At 40.4% G+C, this 21488-nt stretch overlaps 1 protein-coding gene across 1 annotated transcript in view; it reads left to right on the top strand.

The window, feature by feature from the left end:
* The window catches only part of Scel (sciellin), a 98919-nt gene that overhangs the window by 5268 nt on the left and 72163 nt on the right, over window positions 1-21488 (top strand). The window contains exons 2-5 of the mRNA XM_059274314.1: window positions 9813-9874; window positions 10567-10681; window positions 13862-13921; window positions 17868-17936. Of these exons, the coding sequence (XP_059130297.1) occupies window positions 9832-9874; window positions 10567-10681; window positions 13862-13921; window positions 17868-17936 (287 nt within the window). The 5' untranslated portion in view covers window positions 9813-9831. The remainder of the gene's footprint in view (window positions 1-9812; window positions 9875-10566; window positions 10682-13861; window positions 13922-17867; window positions 17937-21488) is intronic.

Here is a 21488-nt window from a genome sequence, read left to right as displayed (position 1 = left end):
CTCAGTGCTGGAGTGTTTGCCTAGCGTTCATGAAGCCCTGGACTCAATTCCCAGACAAACAATGGCAAACTATAACAACACGGACCACCAAAGCAAAATGAGGGTGGACAGAGTGCAGGTTTAAGAAGCAGGCGGCGTGGACGGTTTCTAAGGTATCTGAGAACCGAGACGTTTGATTGGTTTCTTGATTCAAAGCTTAAGAGTGTTTTCATATAAAACCTAAAGACAGATGTCTTTGGGCAGAGCTTGCAAACAGTGAATGCGAAGGACCACCTCCTGGTGTTGAGCCGCACACAGGAAATGAAAGACTGGTTGGTGGCTGACAGTTTTTATATTTGCTTTTCTTTTACTTTGTTTTGTTTTGTTTATTCTACTGTCCTTGAGAATTTTGGCTTCACGGTTAGAATCTCAGCTCAGGCATTCAGTGTTTTGAAGTGAAGGAAGATTTAAACTTGGATGTTGAACTTTGCATATACGGCTCTCTAAACTGTAGGTGGTTACAGGTACATGGCTACTGTGGCAAGAACGCTAGATTTAAATGAGAATTTCTAGTCCAGAACTCTGGTTGGCTGTAACACCCTGGACCCCTTCTCTGGGGTTTTGTCTCCTCAACTATAAACTGTAGTTAACAATACTGACATATCACAACATTCTTGCAAGAACTTTGGGAACAAAACCCAAACCAAAAGATGATTTTTGTAGTTCCAACTTGGAGCACCATTTTTCTATGAATTTCCACATTTAACATATAGTTGCTCTCCTGTAATCCCAAATTTTGGAACGAGAGGCAGCTTCTGGAGTCCAGCCTGGGCTTCATGGTAAGACTTTGCCTCACAAAAAACCAAAACAGAGAGCTCTGCACAGTTGCTGACTAGCCACTGTCCCACGTAGACTCAGGCAGCAGCTTTTTGAGGAGTTTCCTCTTTCTTCCAAGAAGCTATAAACTTTACTGCACTGAGACTGGAAGGTGGCACCTAAGAATAAGCCCATTAGCTGAACCGAGGCTACTAAGTGGCCTGAATTGATTGGATGTTGAGTGGTTTAAAATCCAGGTAATTCTAGTCCTTAAAAAGTAATTGCATCAAAGAATTCCACAAAAATACGATTTTGCTGCAGTTAATTTTGTTTATTTATTTATTTTTTGCAGTTAATTTTTAGCATTAAATTTGAGAGGCTTGTGATTAGCAGACCATTCATTCCCCAAACATCATTTTTAACAAGAATATTCTTCACAATGTATGTTGTGGATCCCTTTTTAATAACTGCTTAAGAAGTATCTGTACATTAAAAGATGTTATTTTCTATCTATCAGAATAGAAGAGTTTCACTGCTGTATAATGTCTGGGGAAGTGGAATTGGATGAGAGGGGCTTGCATTACAGATGCTTTGGAAGCCTCTAGAAATGGCTCGGGCCCACCGAATGGGCTGATCAAAGGAGAAGGCAGACAGATGATGGTCGGCCGAGGAAAGTTATTCAGGAAGGACACTAAAAGAAACAGAAAAAAGTCCACAGAGCAGACCTTGCCCGCCTTGAACCATTGAGCAGGCAATCATTATTTTAGTAATACTTAAATTCAACAAGAAAACAATTCATTTCTGCAATATCCGTCATTTTTATTTCAGAGGGAAAAACAGAATTCTTTTTTTTTTTTTTTTTTTTTTGGTTTTTCGAGACAGGGTTTCTCTGTGTAGCTTTGCGCCTTTCCTGGGACTCACTTGGTAGCCCAGGCTGGCCTCGAACTCACAGAGATCCGCCTGGCTCTGCCTCCCGAGTGCTGGGATTAAAGGCGTGAGCCACCACCGCCCGGCTAAATTTTTCTATTTTTTTTTTTTTTTTTTTTTTTTTGTCAGAGCTGAGGACCGAACCCAGGGCCTTGCGCTTGCTAGGCAAGCGCTCTACCACTGAGCTAAATCCCCAACCCAAAACAGAATTCTTAATGAACTATTATTACCTGAAAATAGCATACAATGCATCTTCCTTTATTATCTAGGTTGTATCAGTGGGCAACATTAGTTTTGGAAATGAATAGGAAGCATTGCTCAGCTGTCTGGCAGCAAGATGGCCCCAGGGAGGCAGTGTGTTATCAGGATTAGTGTTGCCACACTTGGTTTCAGTGTGGTGGGAGCTGAGACGTTCCAGGCTGAGCTGTCTGGAGATGTTGGGGTTGGCCTTCATTACTGTTGCTACCTGCAACCACCCTCCACTGTTGCCCATCTTTTGGTATACAGGAGTGATTCTCTGCATGCCTTCTATTGGCAATATCACAGAGCACTTTGAGTTGTACATAGAACCACTTACTGCATTACCGTCATCCACACTTAATTACAGCTCCATTTCACCACTTACTGTGATCTGTGCAGGTTACATCTTGGGCTCCTGTAATTAGAGATAATAGTACCCACCTGAGAAGACCAAATAAAGATCATGTGCTTGATCACAGGAATTGGCACATGGCCGCAACTCAACAAGTGGCCCCTTCTGCTAAAAGCCTTGATCACAGATATATGTGCTGTTCACTAATAAAAGAATCACGACTCTCTTTTGTTGACCTCTGTCAGATTTTAAACCTATTTGTTCTGTACATCTTAGAAACATGGAGGAAAAGTATCAGGCTTGAGTAATAAAATCAAAAAGCAACTTGATTTATAATAACAGGAGCTTTGTCATTCTTCCTGAAGGAAAAGTTTATTCTTCTAAAAGGAAAAGATAGACAATGGATGATCATTGTGGCAGCTTTGTGACCCTGTCAAGTCCAAGATGGCCACTCCTACCTTCAGAGAAGAGCAGCTAGAAGCAAAAAGGGACTTCTTCTTCAGCATCAATAGCCTGAACTATAAATGTGCCCTCTGTCACTTCAACAGAAGCTGAGAAGTGGGGTTTTATCTATAAGTAAGGGGCAAATAGAGAATGAGTACTAGAGAGGCCACCATTCTGTGTCATGAGTCTCTAAAAACATCCTGATGACCTGTGTCTGGGCTTTTCCTTTTCATCCTTTCCCAAGTGCCCAGGGTTCCTTTGATGGGCCCTGAAATGTAAGAAGGCTCACACAATTAAAAAATATGTAAGTGATATTTTTAATTAAAAAAATAAGAAGCCATGGTATCCGAAGAGTGTTTCTTTTTCTGTTTCATTCTATGCAAGGACTCTACCACTGAGCAGGATCCCCAGCCCTTTTTTGTGTTTTTTTTTCCTTAAAATTTAAGACAATAATCCCAGCACTTGGGAGGCAGAGGCAGGCGGATCTCTGTGAGTTCAAGGCTAGCCTGGTTTACAAAGCGAGTTCCAGGAAAGGTGCAAAGCTACACAGAGAAACCCTGTCTCAAAAGACCAAAAAAAAAAAAAAATTGAGACAAAAATCTCACTCACTTTCCCAGGCTGGCCTTGAACATACTCTGTGGTCCAAACAGGGTCCCCAGTAACTAGAATCACCGGCCTGATTGACATTCTGGTGGCATTCTAAATATGAATTTCAGAGTGATGATTCTTGACCTTTTTGACCATGAAAATTTGTTGAAAAAATTATGGGGTCCAATTATATGAGACCAATTATATATTCAGTCACTTACCAGCAGACAAAGCACATGATGGATATAGTAATTGGCACTCAACTAATAAAAATGTTTGGGTACACACAAAGATGTTTAGACACTGAGTACAGGCACATTTGTAAGCATACTTGGTACAGTAACCAGTGCTTCCATCTTCTATAACTGTATCCTCAGTTCATCAGTTTTGCCACCAGGGTCTGGGTACCATGCTAGGATGGGTAAGATCCTGATACTGTCACATTGTCAAACTTTTACAGAGTGCTACATACAAGACAAAACAAAACAAAACAACAGGAACTGCCTCTTCATTTTACATTTAGGACTAACTCCAACAAGACAGACTTAATATCTTCCTAGAAGGTGTGGCATTCTCATGCTTGGGTAGTGAGGTATTCTTCAGAAGGCTCGATTAAAGGAGATAGGCATCTGATCCAGCTTCCAGTCCTTTACCTCTTCCTCTTTTAATGACCGGGCTTGGATATAGTATAAACACCCAAGGGCTCCACCATAGAACCTCTGGGATGTGTCTAGGAGTAAGTAGTTAAGGGGACCTTGTTCTTGTTCTCTGGATATGCAGTTTCTGTCTTGTTGCATCTTCCAAGGTGTGCAGCTCTCTGGCTCCAAATACACGTAGGGATTGTTCTTTGAATTCTCCTTGTTCTCTCACACATGTCCTATTCAGTGTTTGTATCAACCCAGGCATCTGTTGCCTTTGTAGGCTCTGGTAAGAGAGGGGAGAGTTCAGACAATAATAATAGCTTAGATGATTTATAGTGATTTATAATTTGTAGAACACTATCTTAGTTTTCACAGTAACCTTTTAAGCCTGACCTAAGCCCCACTTTGCAGAGGCAGAGTAATGACTTGGTCCACGTGGCTAATGAGTGTCACAGCTGTGTCTCAGCCTGGGGCTAGATCACAGCTCATCCTTCTTTTTTGAGCTACCACGCAGCCTTAATGTGCTCCTTGCCCAGGAATACTTTACTTCAAGCTAGCTAGTAGTTAGAAAGATTGAAAGACATGGGTAGTCAACTAGATTATGAGAATTCGAGAAAATGTGAAAGTTCTGAGGCCTAACAAGAAGCCAAAGATGAGATACAATAGGGAGAGGAGGCATCACCATCAAAATGGGAGGGAAGTATAAAGTATAAAAGATCCAGTATAATCTATAAAGATGTACACACACACACACACACACACACACACACACACACACACACACACGTATAAAGATCCAGTAGGCATCATTAACTTTCCAATGACAATAAGGCAAATTACAAAATGCAGAAGATATTTGTTTCAAAAGCTAGTAGAAGTGGTATGGATAAAACATGGCAAACATAATATGAGAGTTATGTGTTTTAAATGAACACAAGTATGCCTTCTATACATTGAATTTTAAGTTCAATGATACAGGAATAGCTATTTACATTATTTGTTTTGTAAAACTATATATAGTCTATACTTACCATATATGTACTAAATATTCTATTTATCCAATATATTACTCTAAAAAGGGTATATATGATATGTTGTTATATAGCACACAAATTGAAATATCAGAAAACATAGCACCCAATAGTTAATGTTTATGCAACATGACAAAATGTTGCATTCTCTTATTGTCACACAGTCTGCTGTATCACCTTGTTAATTCACATGGACATAACCTTGAATGAGGTTGACATTTTCCTTTTGACTCCCATTCATGCTTTCCTATAAAAGAGGGTGACTCTTGTTTCCAAACCCAAAATAGAAATTGGCGTCTGGTCAGGAGTCAGAAATCATGAAGCAAGAATGTTTCTCGGTGGTTGGGTGGATATAAGGCCTGGTCAACCTGAAGTAATCCTGTGAAATAAAATCTTACTTCATTTTATTCTGGCAAAACCATGGGGGCAAAATCAGGCTGTCCCTCGAGCTCTCGTGTGTCTTGTGCCTGCTGACAGCTTTTAGTTTGGGGTTTTTTAGTTGGAAGCTTACTTACATACTGTAACATGTATCCAGTTGAAAGTATAAAATTCAATGTTTTCTTTTCAGTTCACCAGTTTGTAATCCATCACCCCTAATTCCAGAACATTGTTGCCCCCAAAGAAGCCTCATTTCCATTAGCAGCATTTTCCTTTTCCTTAGCTTCTAAAACGCACAAGTTAGTTTTTCCCAAGAGCCTTTATTGTTCACATTTCTTTAGTGTCTAGTTCTATTCATTTAGCCTGTTTCAAGTTTCATCCATGTTCCAGCATGAAACAGTACTTCAGTCCTGTGTATTCCTGAGCAATAGTCCATTGTGTGGATATGCCAAACTATGTATGTATTCACTCTTTGATGGGTATTTGGGTTAGTTCCACTGTTTTTTGCTACTACAAAAATGTTGCCAGGACTACTTATGTGCAGGTTTTTGTGTCGACATATGTTTTATGACCCAGATAATGTTCAAAAATACACAAAAAAGATTCTTCTGTGAAGGTTTGTCTGTAGCGATGATTCCTTGAAAGGCTGCCTTCGTTGCCCTGATGCATTGTGGGTAGAACTTGTTGGATTTGTGAGATGTCATGGGTCAGGCAGCCCCCCAAGGAGCACTATGTCCCTGTCACTCTATCTCCAGGGTACCCGTCTAGTCTTTGAGTGACTCATAATGAACATGATTGCTGGGTGCTCAGAAAAGAGTTGGCTTTGTTTGAGAAGTCCGCCTCCTGCCACTTAGCATCTTGGACAAGTGATACTCTTCCTGAACTTTACATATTTTATCTGCGTGTTGGCAATAATAATAGCCACCTCACAGAGTTTATTGGATGGTGAGAGATAATGTCCATGATATACATTATACTCTCAAAGCAGGGGCTCAACTAACATATGTTTATGATATTGGTAATTGCTCTGTGCAGTATGACAGTTGAATAAATTGAGGGCACAGATTAGGGGCAGTGTGGCACAAAGCTCTTTGGAAGACTTCACTACCTTGAAGAAGCTTGGTTATTTCTTTCATAAGCACTGTGTTGGTTTTTTTAGGGATGCCATAATAAAACACCACACAGAGATGTGTGAGATGAGCTAGACAGCAGAAATGTATTGTATTGGTGAAATTATTAAGGCCACTCCACGTAGTTAAAAGGGAGGTTTATTTAGTGGTGTAACTTACAAATGAAGGGATAGGTAGGTTACAGGGTCTGGGGAAGGTGTGTCACAGTCCGGCGGTGTTCTCTGGAGAACTCTGCTCGGTCTACCTCCACCATCCAGGGTCCAGGAACAGAGAGAGCAGGCGCATCCAGATCTCAGGTCTTCAGGGTCCTCTCTTGGCCCCGCCTTGTAGGTGTGACAGTTACCGATGCCTCAATGGGGGTTGGAACTTCCAGATCAAAGCTGGAATGGCTACCCACTACAGTATTGTCTAGCGATTTTGGAGGCTGTGTGTCCAAAATCAAAGTGTCAATGTATTCAGGTTCACTTGAGTTCTTTCTCCTTGGCTTGCAGGTGAATGGTCCTTGCTACCCCAAAGGCCTTATTTTAATTCCCCCCTCTTAAAAGTCACTGTCTCCAAATATCTGATGTAAGGTTAGAGTTCAACAAGTGAATTTGGGGGCAGGATTCAGTGTAGGAAATAGCTAGGCCGTGTCTGCATTATCCTACACTAGGAACAGAGGAGAAAGCCTAAGCCTTGCTCAGTGAAGCCCAGTTTCTCAGGAGAGGCAGCCTACTGAGCAGATAATTATATATTGTCTTTTCTCCACTTAGCCTGTTCCTGGTCTCACAATTGAACTTGCAATCTTTACAAATGTATTATCAAGTATACATTAAATATGTTGACTACCTCAGAATCAGGTCATTTAGCTGAGATGTTCCTTGTCTTTGTCAGCTAAGAAGGAAAAAGAAAAACTTATCAAATTCTATTTGGAAATAGGAAATGGGTAAGCCAGGAATCCCAAGAAGTAGGGCTAAAGTTGAGGCAAAATTAGTGAATAATTGAGATGTGTATTGTCTCATTTGTGTGTACGTGTGTGTGCGCGCGCGCGTGCATGTGTGTGCATGTGCCTGCCACACTTGTCACAGCACACATGTAGAAATCAGAGACAGTCCCTGGAAGTCAGTCTTTCTTCAACCATGTAGATCCTGAGGATTGAACTTGATCATCAGGCATGGTGGTAAGCACCTTTATCCTCTGAGCCATTTCAATAACCCTATGCTTGTTTTTAGGTTTCTCTTTACTCCATTTTCCTAACACATCTTGTCAACCTCCAAATGAGCCAGCCAGGGCCTGTCCCATACTCATCGAATATCCATTTGCCCATGTTCAAGGCTTGTCCTCTCCTTTCCTTATTCTCTCCCGCCCTTTCCTGTTTTTGCTCTGTTTCCCAAAGTGAAAAAATAAAGGCATGAAGTTAAGAATTATTGAGTTCCAATGGAGTTGGGCAGTGATCTGACATTGTACGTGTGTCCTTACTTGATTCCCACAACAGCTTGGCTTTGCCTTATTTGTAGATGAGGGACCTGAGCTGTGAGGTCCCAGGGTGACTCCAAGCTTAGGAAGGCAGTGAACATGGTTGTTGCTGTTAGTCTTTGTCTTGTTTCTGGCTCCCTAGAAGCAGTGCATGAGAGGAAAGTTGGGTGTCTGTGACTTATGGCAGGTATAGTTGCAGGAGCAGGAAGTGAGGGATAGGAAGGAAGAAGAAGTTGAGAAAGGATACACTTTGTGCCAACTGAGCTTCAGCGAGATCCCCTAGTAAACTCCCAAGTACACATTATCCTCACAGAATTGCCTCTGCCTTGAGACATGGGACTGGCATTTTCATCCTGAGTCAGTCATTCCCAGGTTACATGGATGTGTCCTTATGGTTATGACGATACCGATGGAAGTGCTTTTGACTTCAAAAGATGGAGGAAGAGGACTTTAGAATCTCCAGGTTAAGATACAGCTGATAGTACTGTACTAAGCAGCACTTATAGTTTAACAAGGTACTTTTTATGAACATTATTCATTTAATCATCATAATCGTAATAACCTTATGAAGTAAGTGACAAGTTTCATTATAGCCATTTGATGGGGAAAGTTAAGGGCTATGATTGTAGAACTTGAATGTGATAAATTGGACCTAGAATTTACTTCTTAGTTAAGACTGAATGGTCCTTCAAGTTCAGTATGCAAAAGACATGATTACTCATCTAGTGTGACTAGTTGTCCCCATTTGTCTGGGACTTTTCTGAATTTAGAGCTTTAAACCCCACTTTCAAGGTAACCTAGGACTGACTAGGCACAGTGCCTTAGGTCTACGATGCTTCTGAGATTTATGGAAGTGTTCTCATTTTAACTTCTCTTAATAAAGAAGAGGAGAAAATGCAACTGTAATAATGATGAACACAAACACTGCAGCCAGTCTTAATTGTCATGCTAACATAGTCATTCAGGATCTGTTTTCATTTATTTATTTCTTATGCGTGTCTGTGAATGCTTATGCACATGTGTGGAGACCAGAAGATAACTTACAGGGGTCAGTTCTCTCCTTTCACCCATTTGATTGCAGATTATGGGGACTGAATTCAGGTCATCAGGCTTGGTGGCAATTGCTTTTACCTGCTGACCATCAAATATAATTTTTTTTATGTACATGTAAATATAAGAAGGGACTATGAACTAGGGAACGGCATCAGTCACAGAAGAACTGAGGTTGGGGTCATATCAAGCCCTTCGAATCTTAATCATGGTGGCTGGTCATGGCTAGAGACCTTGGGGATTTCCCCTGGGATGGCTGTCTAAAATCTCCAGTGTTTGTCTAGATCTGGAATTTCTGTGCATCTTGCTGCTTCCCCTCCCGTGACACACCAGTTGCCTGGGTTTACTTTGATTTTCCTAGAAGGAATCGGTAAGCCCATCTTAAAGCCCTCTTCTCTTGAGCCATAAGACTAGCACCGAGTCTCTTTCTCTCTGTTTACCATGACCAAACACTGACTCACTGTGCTGGGGCCAGGCACAGTGCAGGAACTCAGTGCACATTTATTGATTGAATAAATGAATCAATTGAAAACTGAATTTAATTAATTGCTTACTTTATAGCCCTGGGAATGTGAAACACTCTGGGCCTCACTTTTCCATGTATAAAATAAATTCCTTGGAACAGATATACCCTCGAATTCTCAGAAGGCAGTTTATGTAACACTTTTATACTTGTAGGCCTTGCCTCTATTGTTGCAAACTATATCTTAGCAATTAAATTGCTCCTTGAAGGTTCTTAATAGCCTCACTATATTTTCTCTCATCCCCTTTTTTAATTTAGATCCTCACTAGAATCCAGCATGTCGAATTTTTCCTCGAGAAAAAAGTCTCCTACTGGAAATGGTAATACAGACAATGTTTACTAAAATATTATAAAAATAAGAAAAGCAACTCATAGATCATACATTTTTCCTATAGATATCTGTTGTTTACAATGGCCTTATTAGCTTTGCTTAAGTTAGGCATATTTTTTTTTTTTAAGTAAGAATGAGAGATTGGGAGGGGAAATGTGATGTAGATGTAGTACTCACATGGGAAATTCTTTAAAATATTAAAATACATTTTTTAAAATGCTGTAGTTTCCACTTAAGTTATTGTAATTTAAAAATTTTAACAATCAATATAAATGACTTTTGGAGGGCGATCTGTGCCCTGGTGCCTGTGAGATTCATGGGTTAGGTCATGTGTAATCAAATGCAGCACCAGAATTTACAGTGTGTTTCTAAGGCCCATTTCTATTGAGCAGAATGGCTGGCCACCAGACCCTGGCTAGGTTTGTCTCAGCTGATGATCCTACATCTCTGGGCCTCAGCTGGGGCCTCCTGAGCTGCCCTGGTGGTTTCAGTTGGCACCTGCGCAGGTTTACTTGTTATCTTTGGTGATGGGGTGTGGGATTTGTTCTTTCTTGCCGGGGCACCCTGTTACTAGACTTGCCAGTGCAGATGAGGCCAACAAGATGCTCCTCTCAAGACCTTCAGGTTAACACCCCACACTCAGCTTCGCTGTCCTACGGCTGTTCATGTTTCTCTCGATAGATATGAAGAGCACCCAGGGGGCCGCCCTGAGACAACAGGGTTTTCATGATGTGAACAGAAGAAGGGCTTTCTTACAGGATAACAGCTGGATAAAGAGGCGCCCTGAGGAGGAAAAGTAAGTGTGGAGATGGGAGGGTGGATGGGTGGATGAGAGGTATCTCTGTTTGAAAGATATGGGCCTCTAAAAAGCAGGCCTTTCCCACTAAAACACTTGGCTACATAGTCTAATTTGTGTAGGATTTGGAAAGCATAAATCAGCTGTACCACATTCTTAAGAAAACCTGCACCTTTAAAAACAAGCATTTACATACAAAAGAATGTGAGCTGGTTACAGAGAGCATGCTTGTCACCTCAAATGGGTGTCTGTGCTTCCTTTTAAACCAAAAAGAAAGCAAGACATCCCAGTTTCCCAAAAGGTGGCAGTTTATCCCCTCTATGATATATTGATCATACCAGGAACTTTTCCAATCTACAACTGTAGAATAATGACTAAAGCTTCTGCATGCATGAGTAAAATCAGTAAACTCCCAACCATTTCGGGCCCATCTGACTATCTACCTCTAGGTGGCTGGAAGAACGTGACCTTATTTAAGGGCAAACACTGACAAAGTTTCCCTGGCTTTGAGCATCACTTCTGCTAGCTATATATTTAAAGATCTGAAACTATAACCATAGGCTTCTAGTAATATTGTCAACATAGATTTATGTAGCAAATCTTTCTCTGTCCTGCCAGCCAGCTCCCAAATCTCTACATGGAGACTTCTTAGTAATTAAGAAAGCTCAGCTGATAGCTTAGGTTGGTTTCTAACTAGCTCTTATAACCTAAATTAACCCATTTCTATTAATTTATGTGCTGCCATGTGGCTCATGGCTTGTTACCTCATCTCCTACATGTCATGTCATATCTTCTCGTGACCCCACCTTTCTTCTTCTTAGCACTCTCTCTGTCCTGAAAGTCCTGCCTAGCTATTGGCCAGTTGGCTTTTTATTAAACCAATCAGAGTGACGTAAATTCACAGTGTACAAAAAGATTATTACACAACAGGTTTATGATAGATATTCATGTAACCCAGATCCATCTTTATCATTAATTAGCTATGAATTATAAATTATGCATAGCTATGGATACATTTTCTGATTTCTTTATGTGTTAAGCTTTGTGTTAGTGTCTGGTTCATGAAGTATCACTAAGTCTTATAAACATATAAGGTAGGTATTATAATCTCAGTTTATAGGAGATTTGCCCCAATGGCACACAGCTATTTTGTGGTTGTATTGATATTTTAACATGATCCATTGTCTTTCCATTATACCAGTGTTTTTTTAATCAGAGGCAATTTTACCTCGGGGGATATTTGACAATGTTGGGAGATATTTTTGGTCATAAAAGTGGGGTATACACCTAACACTTAGTGAGTAGAGATCCAAAGTATTGATAAACATCCTGAAGTGTGCAGGACAGACATCACAGCAGAAAGTTTTCAACACCCCATGTTGGCAGCCCTAACTGAGAAACTGCATTTTCGGATACTTACTCTAACTTTTACACACTATCCCGACATGCTTATTTGAGGAATGTGGCGCACGCCTTTAATCCCAGCACTCGGGAGGCAGAGGCAGGTGGATCTCTGTGAGTTCGAGGCCAGCCTGGGCTACAGAGTGAGTTCCAGGAAAGGCTCAAAGATACACAGAGAAACCCTGTCTCGAAAAACCAAAAAAAAAAAAAAAAAAAAAAGAGGAATGCACTTATAACTGGCACTAAGTAGTGAAAGCATCTGTTGTCTTCTGCTGTTGTACCTTGTTTATTGAAGGACTGACTGTGATGTGCAGAGATGCAATCACTCTTAGACTGAGCACTGTTGGAGCACAATCACTCCCTCCCACAAATCTGCACTTAGGGCTTCTGTAAGAGTACTCTTTTTTTTCTGTAGTGGCCATATGATAGCAAATGTACATAGTAAAATTTGACTTCCAGTTATTTATACAGATGGGTGAAGGTAGAGATGCCTACGATAAGTCGCAGTTGGTAACAATGTTGACTCTATGCCAAGCGAGCCTCCCTAATCAGGCCCAGGGAAGCCAGCTTGGATGGCACGGTAGCTGCTGAGTGAAGGGGAAGTTGGCTCCTCCGGTGCTTTTCTGGCTCCCACTGGCCCAGCTCTGGGCTGTGTGTTATCATTTGTTTTCAGGTAGGAATGTGCCTGGTGCCTGCTGTGCTTTCTTAAGTTTTGCAGAAGGATACTAGGGAAGAGGGAAGCTTTCTCCTGGTGGCCTTCTGAGGGCGTATGCTTTGCTAGATCATTGCAGTTTCTCTGCTCACCTTTCTTTTTAATTGTCTGCTGTAGTTTCTTTTATAGCTTTATTAAGCATTGTTCCAGAATGTTGAGTAATGTTAATGGAGCCCAACCAGAGAAAATGTGGTGTTTCAGGTTTGGGGGGTTGGCAGGAAGAAGTGCAGGTACTTGCCCTCTGCTGGGTTTCAAGGCCACTTCCTAATGCTGCCTGCACTTTCGTACCCACTCTACAAAGAGAGAATGACAAAGCTTTGGGAACTCATGTGTAAAATTCTACCACAGGGTTGACTATAAAGAGAATAGAGGATGGGAAGCAAAGATGTGGGTCCTAAACCGCCTTTGTCACTTGATAATCATGTGACTTTAGGAAGGCCACAGAATCCCTAAGGAATGACCTCATCTGTGGACTTGCTTAAACAGTGTCTCCCCTGCCTCATTTAATAGGGACTTTAAGGCACATGCATCTCATGGTTCAAAAAACAGGCTCCATCTCCTGAGAATGATTAATCTCTCTCTTTTGAGGCATTAGTACTTGTTTCCCTGTATTTTGCCCAGGTGAATGGTCAAATCCATGAAAATGTGCAGACATAATAGGCTTAATTAAACCTGAGGAATGTTTATAGAAAACTTTTGTCTTTTCTTCTTGTAGGAAAGAACTAATACACATAAAGTCAATGGTCTTATGTTCCCATACTCTGGTTTAAAAAAACAAAACCAAAAACCAAAAACCAATCACAACAAACAGGGCACTGACTCATTGTTGAATCATGTGGAACTCTCATGGGACAAATGGCCTTTTGTACTGTCTAGCTGGTTTCACTCCACTCTGCTCCTGCAAGTCGTGACAGGTTAATTTAGATTTATGGTTATGCTTTTAGGCATGGAGTAAAACAAATTAACCTTGCCTGAAGTTGTAAACTCCCTCCCTGTCTCTCTTATTTAGTGCTTAGCAAACATTATGGTAACTTTTGATGTAGCTTAATTTGGGTCTTTCTCTGCAGAGATGAAAATTATGGCAGAGTGGTGCTCAACCGGCATAACTCCCATGATGCCTTGGACAGGTGAGTGTCTCCAACAATTACATCACTTACAACAAAAGTGGAGGTTTTAGAGAGAGAACTTGTTCAAACCAGACAAGTACTTGTAGCTAGCCGTGGGCTTTCTTCAACACATACACATGCAAAGGAGAATCTGGAATATCATTAGGGCTTTCTTCCAGAAAACTGTCCTGTGTCAGCTCTGAGAACTATGGCTCAAAGGAGGCTCATAAATCATCTTATTCCACTCCACAGACAGGGAGAGAAAGGGCTCTCATAAGAACATGCCCAGAGAAGACTAAAATACAGAAGTAGCTCCAGAGCACATGTACTATGTGGGACAATACATTTTTTTTTCATGAAAACCATGGACTTATGGCAAAACGCTGACTTGTCTATGTTATTAAGGAAATTGACAAGTGCAAATCAATAGGAAAATTCAGATAAAATGAGGAATCACAATGATGTGAACAGTCTCAGATCCATCGAACAGATAATATTCTCATTGGTACATGCTTGTACTCACAGGCTTAGCAACAGCCACACCTGTTAGCAGAACCTAAATATTTATCACAGTCAAGTTTCACTTGGTGCAGTGGCTTGTATTTGTGTACCAGTAAGGAGTCTTTGGTAAGGGAGTGTGAATTAAAAATAAAATAACTACGCATACACCTGGAAATGTATCTACTTTTGATTCTTATATTCGTGAATTTTTCTTAACCATTTTAAACCTCTTCATAAATTTGATCTGTTCTAAAGGTGCCTAACTTATCACTTTGTGTTCCTAATGTCAGCTTTTAGCTCAACAGATTAACTGTTGGTTTTAATTCTTTTTAAAGTTAGTACAAAAGTAATAATTTTCATTGTGACATTTTATACATATATACCACATACTTGTTCTAAATTGTCCCTTGCCCCTCTTCCTGATTTGCTGTCCTTGAAAGTACTTTTAAACAATTCTATTTTATAGAATAAAATATTGGTCCATCAGTATGATAACCACCCCCCCACCCCCACCCCGGTTTTTTCAAGACAAGGTTTCTTTGTGTAGCTTTGCACCTTTCCTGGAACTCACTCTAGCCCAGGTTGGCCTTGAACTCACAGAGATCCACCTGCCTCTGCCTCCTGAGTGCTGGGATTAAAGGTGTGTGCCACCACCGCCCAGTGAAAACCGATTTTTCAATGGAGTTTTTTTTTTTTCTGAAGAAATTTTAGTTTGCTGTCCTATGGTCCAGGGATTCACCATCTGTGACTTCACCTTACTCTTCATCGTTTTGGAGATTGTCACCTAGTTTACAGTGGGTTCTCATTTTACCAGGCAAAGAGACACTGATTATTTGAATCCAACAACCAAGGAAAATTGTTCCATGCACTTAAATAGCATTTCTCTGGGACACTGGAGAACACACACTCCCATTTTAAACTGTGGCACTGAGGACTAAGTGCCGTCTTCTCAGCTTCCCGATAGTGCACCTTAGTGTAACAGGACCATGGTGCCATCTGTGCTAATTTTACATTTTAAATAATATTGGTTTCCTGAACTCATGCGTTGGTGGTCAGCATTTTGGCTAAAGCAGTACACCAAACTTTTATCACTAGTAACTGTAGCTGCAGAGTTTCTCCCTGAGTCCGCCAAGCCCCTGCAGTAAAATAATCACTCAGACGCTTATATTACTTATAAACTGTATGGCCATGGCTGGCTTCTTGCTATCTAGTTCTTCTATCTTAAACTAACCCATTTCTATTAATCTATACCTTGCCATGTGGCTCATGGCTTACCAGTACTTTACATCCTGCTCCTCATTGTGGCGGATGGCAGCGTCTCTCTCTGCCTCAGCCTTCCACTTCCCAGACTTCTCCTCTCTCTTTGTCCCTCCTATACTTCCTGCCTTGCTACTGGCCAATCAGTGTTTTATCTATCAATCAATCATCCACAGCACTTCCCCTTTTTCTTTTTTTCAAAAAGGAAGGTTTTAACTTTAGCATATAAAATTATATATAACAAAACAATTATCAAGGAAGAATTACAGTTACAATAGCTAGTCTATTTATAATATCTAGTCTATTTGTATTTGGCAAAATTAAAGAAGATATTCTATCTATCTTATATTTGTGAGTCTAAGGTTTCATACCTAACTTATTTTTTATCATAACTAAGGAAATTATAACTATCTAGTCTTCAACTACATCAAAGACCTCAGAAGGATGTAGTATTACCTGAAAAATGGGAGAAGGATGCAAGCAACTTTCAGGAGTCTTGTGAGAGTAGACAGAGACAGCTGGCAGCCTGTACAGTCACCTAATGTTCCTTTGTAAAGTTGGGGCATCTGTCTTCAGCCCACAGGCCTAGAGTCTCTCAGTCACTTTTCTCTGTGTCCTGTAGAATGTCCAGTTTCCTCTGCAAAGCAGGAACCTGAAGGACCATTTTGCCAAGCAAAGTTCAGTGGTCACCTTCCTATGGGTCCTGCATGTCCAGTCGATCAAGCAATAGTAAATAATGCTACAATTTCCCACAGAGTTTGCTCTCCGTAGGTCACAGGACTTCAAGAAGCATTGCTTTTGTGCTAAGACCCAGGAGGAAGAAAGCCAACCAAAATCTAAACTGATGGCATTTGTAAATGGGCTGGTTTTTGTTGCTGTTGTTAAAAAATTGTTTATGTTTTTGCTTTGTGCATTTGCTTGTTTGTTTTGAGATGTTGAGAAGAGAATCCGAACTTTTCACACAGTAGACAGCACTGCCATTTTGCTACAAAAAAGAGGGTCTTTTTATGGCTTCATGACTTCGCTTAGAAGCTGTCTTCAAAACTTGAGAAATGTAGTAGAGTTTTCTTTTCTTCATTTTTGCCTTCACAGTACTGTTCCATCAGTCCATTTGTAAATGTTCATGTCTGTTTGTAAACATTCATGTCTGTTTATCTTCCTGCACCTCATCAGGAAATCCTCTGGTTCTTACTTTTAAAAAGCAGTTTCCTCAATGTATAACTTCCTTGAATTTTGCCTGAACTCTTATTTTTTTATATAACATCAAGCACTTTTTGCCTTTGGATACATATCTGTAATTTGTCCCTCTAAGGTAAAGAAGATGCATTTTTAGTTAACAAAATGTGTTGTATATTACCTACTTCCAAATATTTGCAATTAAAAGAAATATACTACTCCAAGTTTAAAAATTAAACCAAGAAATGCAAACACAATAAATCACACCATAATTTCCCACAAAGCCTGCTCTTCATGGGTCACAGGACTTTGAGAAGCATTAAGCAGGATTTCTTCTATTTGATCGGTTCCATCTTCCTTGGTCATGTTTCTCAATGTTGAGCCTCCTCTCTTTATTTTCTTCTTTCTCCATTTTTCCTGTTTTTCTTTCTTCTCGTTCCTCTCCTGACCACCTCTATCATTGCTCTCCCTTCTACACATCTATCATTTCATCTTTCACGCTCTTCTTTCCCTTTCTCTCTGGATTTTCTGTTCCTTCTAAGCGCTTTCTGTCACAAGTGTTTGGGTTTTGTGCCTGTCCATGGTGCTGAATGTTAAATAAAGCATTTTGGGAGTTAGCCCCCTGAGAGGGCTTACACATCCAACGAAACTGGGCAAAGCGTACCTGATGATAAGATGTTCCAATTCTGTAGAAACCTGCAACACCAGAAGAGCACACCCTACTTATCAGACACTATTAGCATTAGTGTCAGATATCCTCAGCTTCAGTGTGAATATGTTACACTTCAGTGATTTATGAAAGCATGGAAAAATCATTGAAACCAGTGACGTATCATTTATTAGCCGTGGGAATTTAGTTTTCCCAAATTTATTTTATCTAAGTCAAAATTTGGAAGACTTCTGTATGTCAACTTTGTCTTTCTTTGCTAACATGTACCCTTCCTAGCTAAATAGGTCAACATTTTGTCGAATTCATGATAGGTTTTATGAGCTAATTTTGTAATTTTGTCCCTTGGTAACTATGTTGCTACAGGAAAATAACTGAGAGGAATGAACCAAAAGCCACGATTAGCCGGTACAGATCTGATGACACGCTGGACAGGTGAGGTGCTGTGAACCAGTTCAGTGTTGTAAACCCACTGTGTGTGAGCATCAGTGTTAGGATGCACGGAGGGGTTGGAGTGTTTGCCGAAGTGTTTTTGGAATGGTGCTATTTTATCTCAAGGAGGAGAAGCCTCTGAAGACCGAATTGTCTCCTCAACTCACAGAATCTTAGTCAGATGTATCATTTCACCAGAGGTCTAGGATTTAGAGAACAGAAGGTTAATTTGAAAGACTGTGATTTGAGTATGAGTTTTGAGCATGGGTAAGACAGGCCCTGCCTGGAATCTGTCAGGTAAATTTAAACTGTGGAGTATCAGTCCCTATTCTCTGGTCATGGGCTCTTCAACTGTGATGGTGGAGAAACAGCAGCTTCTGTGAAACTACTTGTAAATATATATATTGATGTTAGAAACGTGAATTGGGCTAAAGAAGTTTAAGTAATGTGTGGCATGAAAAATAAAGATCCTGAACCTAATTTAGAGAGTAATTTTAAGAGACTAGGTTAGGGAGCCCCCTAGTGTTCTGTTGTGGAAGTAAACTTTCCCCTTGGATTTTTTTTAAAACATTTCTTTGAAATAAATGTTGCCCTTCAACCTGTTTTGATGATATTCTCTCTCATTCCACATCCAGATCCACCATATCCCACACTCACTGTTTTACTTTTTATTGCTTTGATAAAGCTCCATGACCAAGGAAAATTACGAAAGAAAGCATTTAATTGGTTTCTGGTTTCAGAGGCTTAGAGTCCATGATGCTAAAGTAAAGGAACAATTGAGGGCTCACATTTTGGTTACAGCCATGAGGAAGAAGGGAGAGCACATTGGGAGTGGTTCTCATGTTTTGAAACCTCAAAGTCCACCTCTGGTGACACATCTCCTTTAACAAGGCCATACCTACTAATCCTTCCCAAACAGGTCCACCAACTAAGGACCAATTTTTCAAACATATGAGCCTATGAGGTCTGTTCTCATTCAAACCATCTCACTCACTCAACTTTATGTCCTGTTTTTTTTTCCCATCAAGACTAATTTGTGCTGATATGAGGTGTTCCACCAGAGTGTGGTCAACTTATTGGGGGACACAGTTTTAGAGAAAACTCTCTCTCTCTGTCTTCATGAAGCTAACAATTGCCAACAGCTCCATGGCTAGGTGTGGGACTTCCTGCCCAGCTCCCATCTTTAGATGCTGGGATTTGGTCTGGTGTGGGCTTGCACAGGTTTTGTGCATGCTATCGCAACTGCTGTGGGTGTATATGCACACCTGCCCTGCTGTGCCCAGAATGCATTATTCCCTTGTAGCCACCCACTGTTCCTTTATCTTACACTCTTTATGCCCCCTCTTCTGCAATGAGATCCCTTAGCTTTGGGAGGAGGGACTATGGTATATATACTACATTTGGAGCTGAACATTCTGCAGTTTCTTATTCTCTGCATGTTGGCCAGTTGCGGGTCTCTGTGCTAATCATCATCTACTACAGTTGTGAGTCACTGTATCAACCACTGCCTGATGAAAACAGAAGCTTCTCAGATGTAGTAATGCATGGTTGTAAAGATAAGGAGTTAATTTAATAATATGTTCATTTAACCAAATAATAACAGTAGGTTCTCGCCTAGGGCCTAACCTAAGTAGACTAATTTGTCAAGATGGAGTGCTTTTAGTCCATTCTTCCCTCTCCCCTAATCTAAATGGTTTAACACAATAGATCATTGCTTGACTCATGACAATGACTAGGCAGTGACTAGGGAGTGACTAGGCAGCCAAGTTCTTTTCATGTTTTAATGTTGCCATCTTCAACCCATGGGCATCAAAACTGTAGTGGAAGAGGAAGAAAGAGCATAAATTGTATGCAGGGAATTTTACAGAGGTCTGGATATGGTAACAACATTTCTGTCCACATTCTTTAATACCCAGTCAAGCGGTCCCAACTTAATGACCATTTAAGTTGGTAAATGTGGCTTCTGTGCGTTCAGAAGAAGGCAAACACAAAGGATTATCTATGCTACAGAATTTTTTAAAAGACTAATAAAGTATTTCATTGATGCCTTTTACCAATGCAGGAAGTATTGTCATTGAACTATAAAAATATGAAAAATAACAAATGGGTTAAGATCTCAATGAATCAGGAAGGTGAACAACAAATGTTACTATACACCTCAAATTCAAAGTGATTTCAAGATAGCTCATCAGCTCCCTTTTACTTTCAAATATTGTAAAATGTAACACAGAAAAGTTCTTTTTTCCAAAAAGTGATTAAATATAAAATTGTTGAAGCATGAAAACGATCTGGAAGATGTTTGATAAGCTAAATGTTTATACAAACTTCCGTTTTGTGTATGAGGGTCCGACAGAAATGCTGATGCTAGGACAGTTAAGGCCCAAAGCTTGGAAAACCAACTAACAAATAGATACCAGCACTCACTAACTTTGGAAAAGGCTAAAATATAATCCTTCCTAACTGTTAGTTATTTATTTTTACCTAACAACTCTCAATCATGCTTAATGCTTTCTGCAAATTTTTACCTTCTGTATATTAAAAAATATATAATTATTTCTTTGAAAATTTCTTTCATATATGCATATATTTTGATCATATTCACTGCCACGCCTCCCTCTAACTCCTCCTAGATCCACCTCTTATCCCCAATTTCTTTTTAAAAACTTTTATTTATTTTATTCTCATGGGTGCTTTGCTTGCATGTATATCTGTGTACCATGTGCATGTCTGGATGTTGGATGAGGTCAGAAGAGGGTGTGAGTTGCCGTGTTGGGTCCTAGGAATTGAACCTAGATCCTCTGGAAGAACTCTTTACTGCTGAACCATCTCTGTAGCCACCCCACCCCCGCCCCTGGTCTTTATTGTTTCTTTGTATACCCCGAGTCAGGTTTGTGCTGCCCATGTACTCATGGGTGTGACGTCATCTACTGGAGCACTGTCAACCTACCAGGAACTGCACTCTTTTTTTTTTTTTTTTTTTTTTCCAGACAGGGTTTCTCTGTGCTGTTTTGGTGACTGTCCTGGATCTCACTCTGTGGACCAGGCTGGCCTCGAACTCACAGAGATCCGCCTGGCTCTGCCTCTTGAGTGCTGGGATTAAGGACATGCACCACCACTGCCCCCCGGGGGAACTGCACTCTTAAAGAAAACTTTGACCTTTTGGAAGCCATTAACTTTTAATACCTCTTCTGTTGGTGGGTACTTGGATCCCCTATTTGTATGTTCTGGAATGTTGACTGGTTGATATGGTGCAAGCCTTGTGCAGACCATATTACCCTCTATATCTTTAGAACAATGTTTCTCAAGTAAAATCCTTTGATTTTGCTCATGGTAGAATAAAATGCTGCTTGGCTTACAAACCCAGAGGCTCCATTACTGTGGGTCCTTATTCTTACCTCATCTACTCCTCTGTTAAGGTGTTCTGGTGGTGAGATTATGAATTTTACATTTGACATTATCAAACCTAGAATCTTAAGACATTGACTTTAATAATCATGACTTTTCTGAAGAAAAAGAATACCTTAGGATTTAGTAAGGAGGTTTTAAAGACCATGA

This window comes from Peromyscus eremicus, chromosome 9 (assembly GCF_949786415.1).
Source record: "Peromyscus eremicus chromosome 9, PerEre_H2_v1, whole genome shotgun sequence".
NCBI lineage: Eukaryota > Metazoa > Chordata > Mammalia > Rodentia > Cricetidae > Peromyscus > Peromyscus eremicus.
This window is presented reverse-complemented; position numbering and strand designations above follow the sequence as displayed.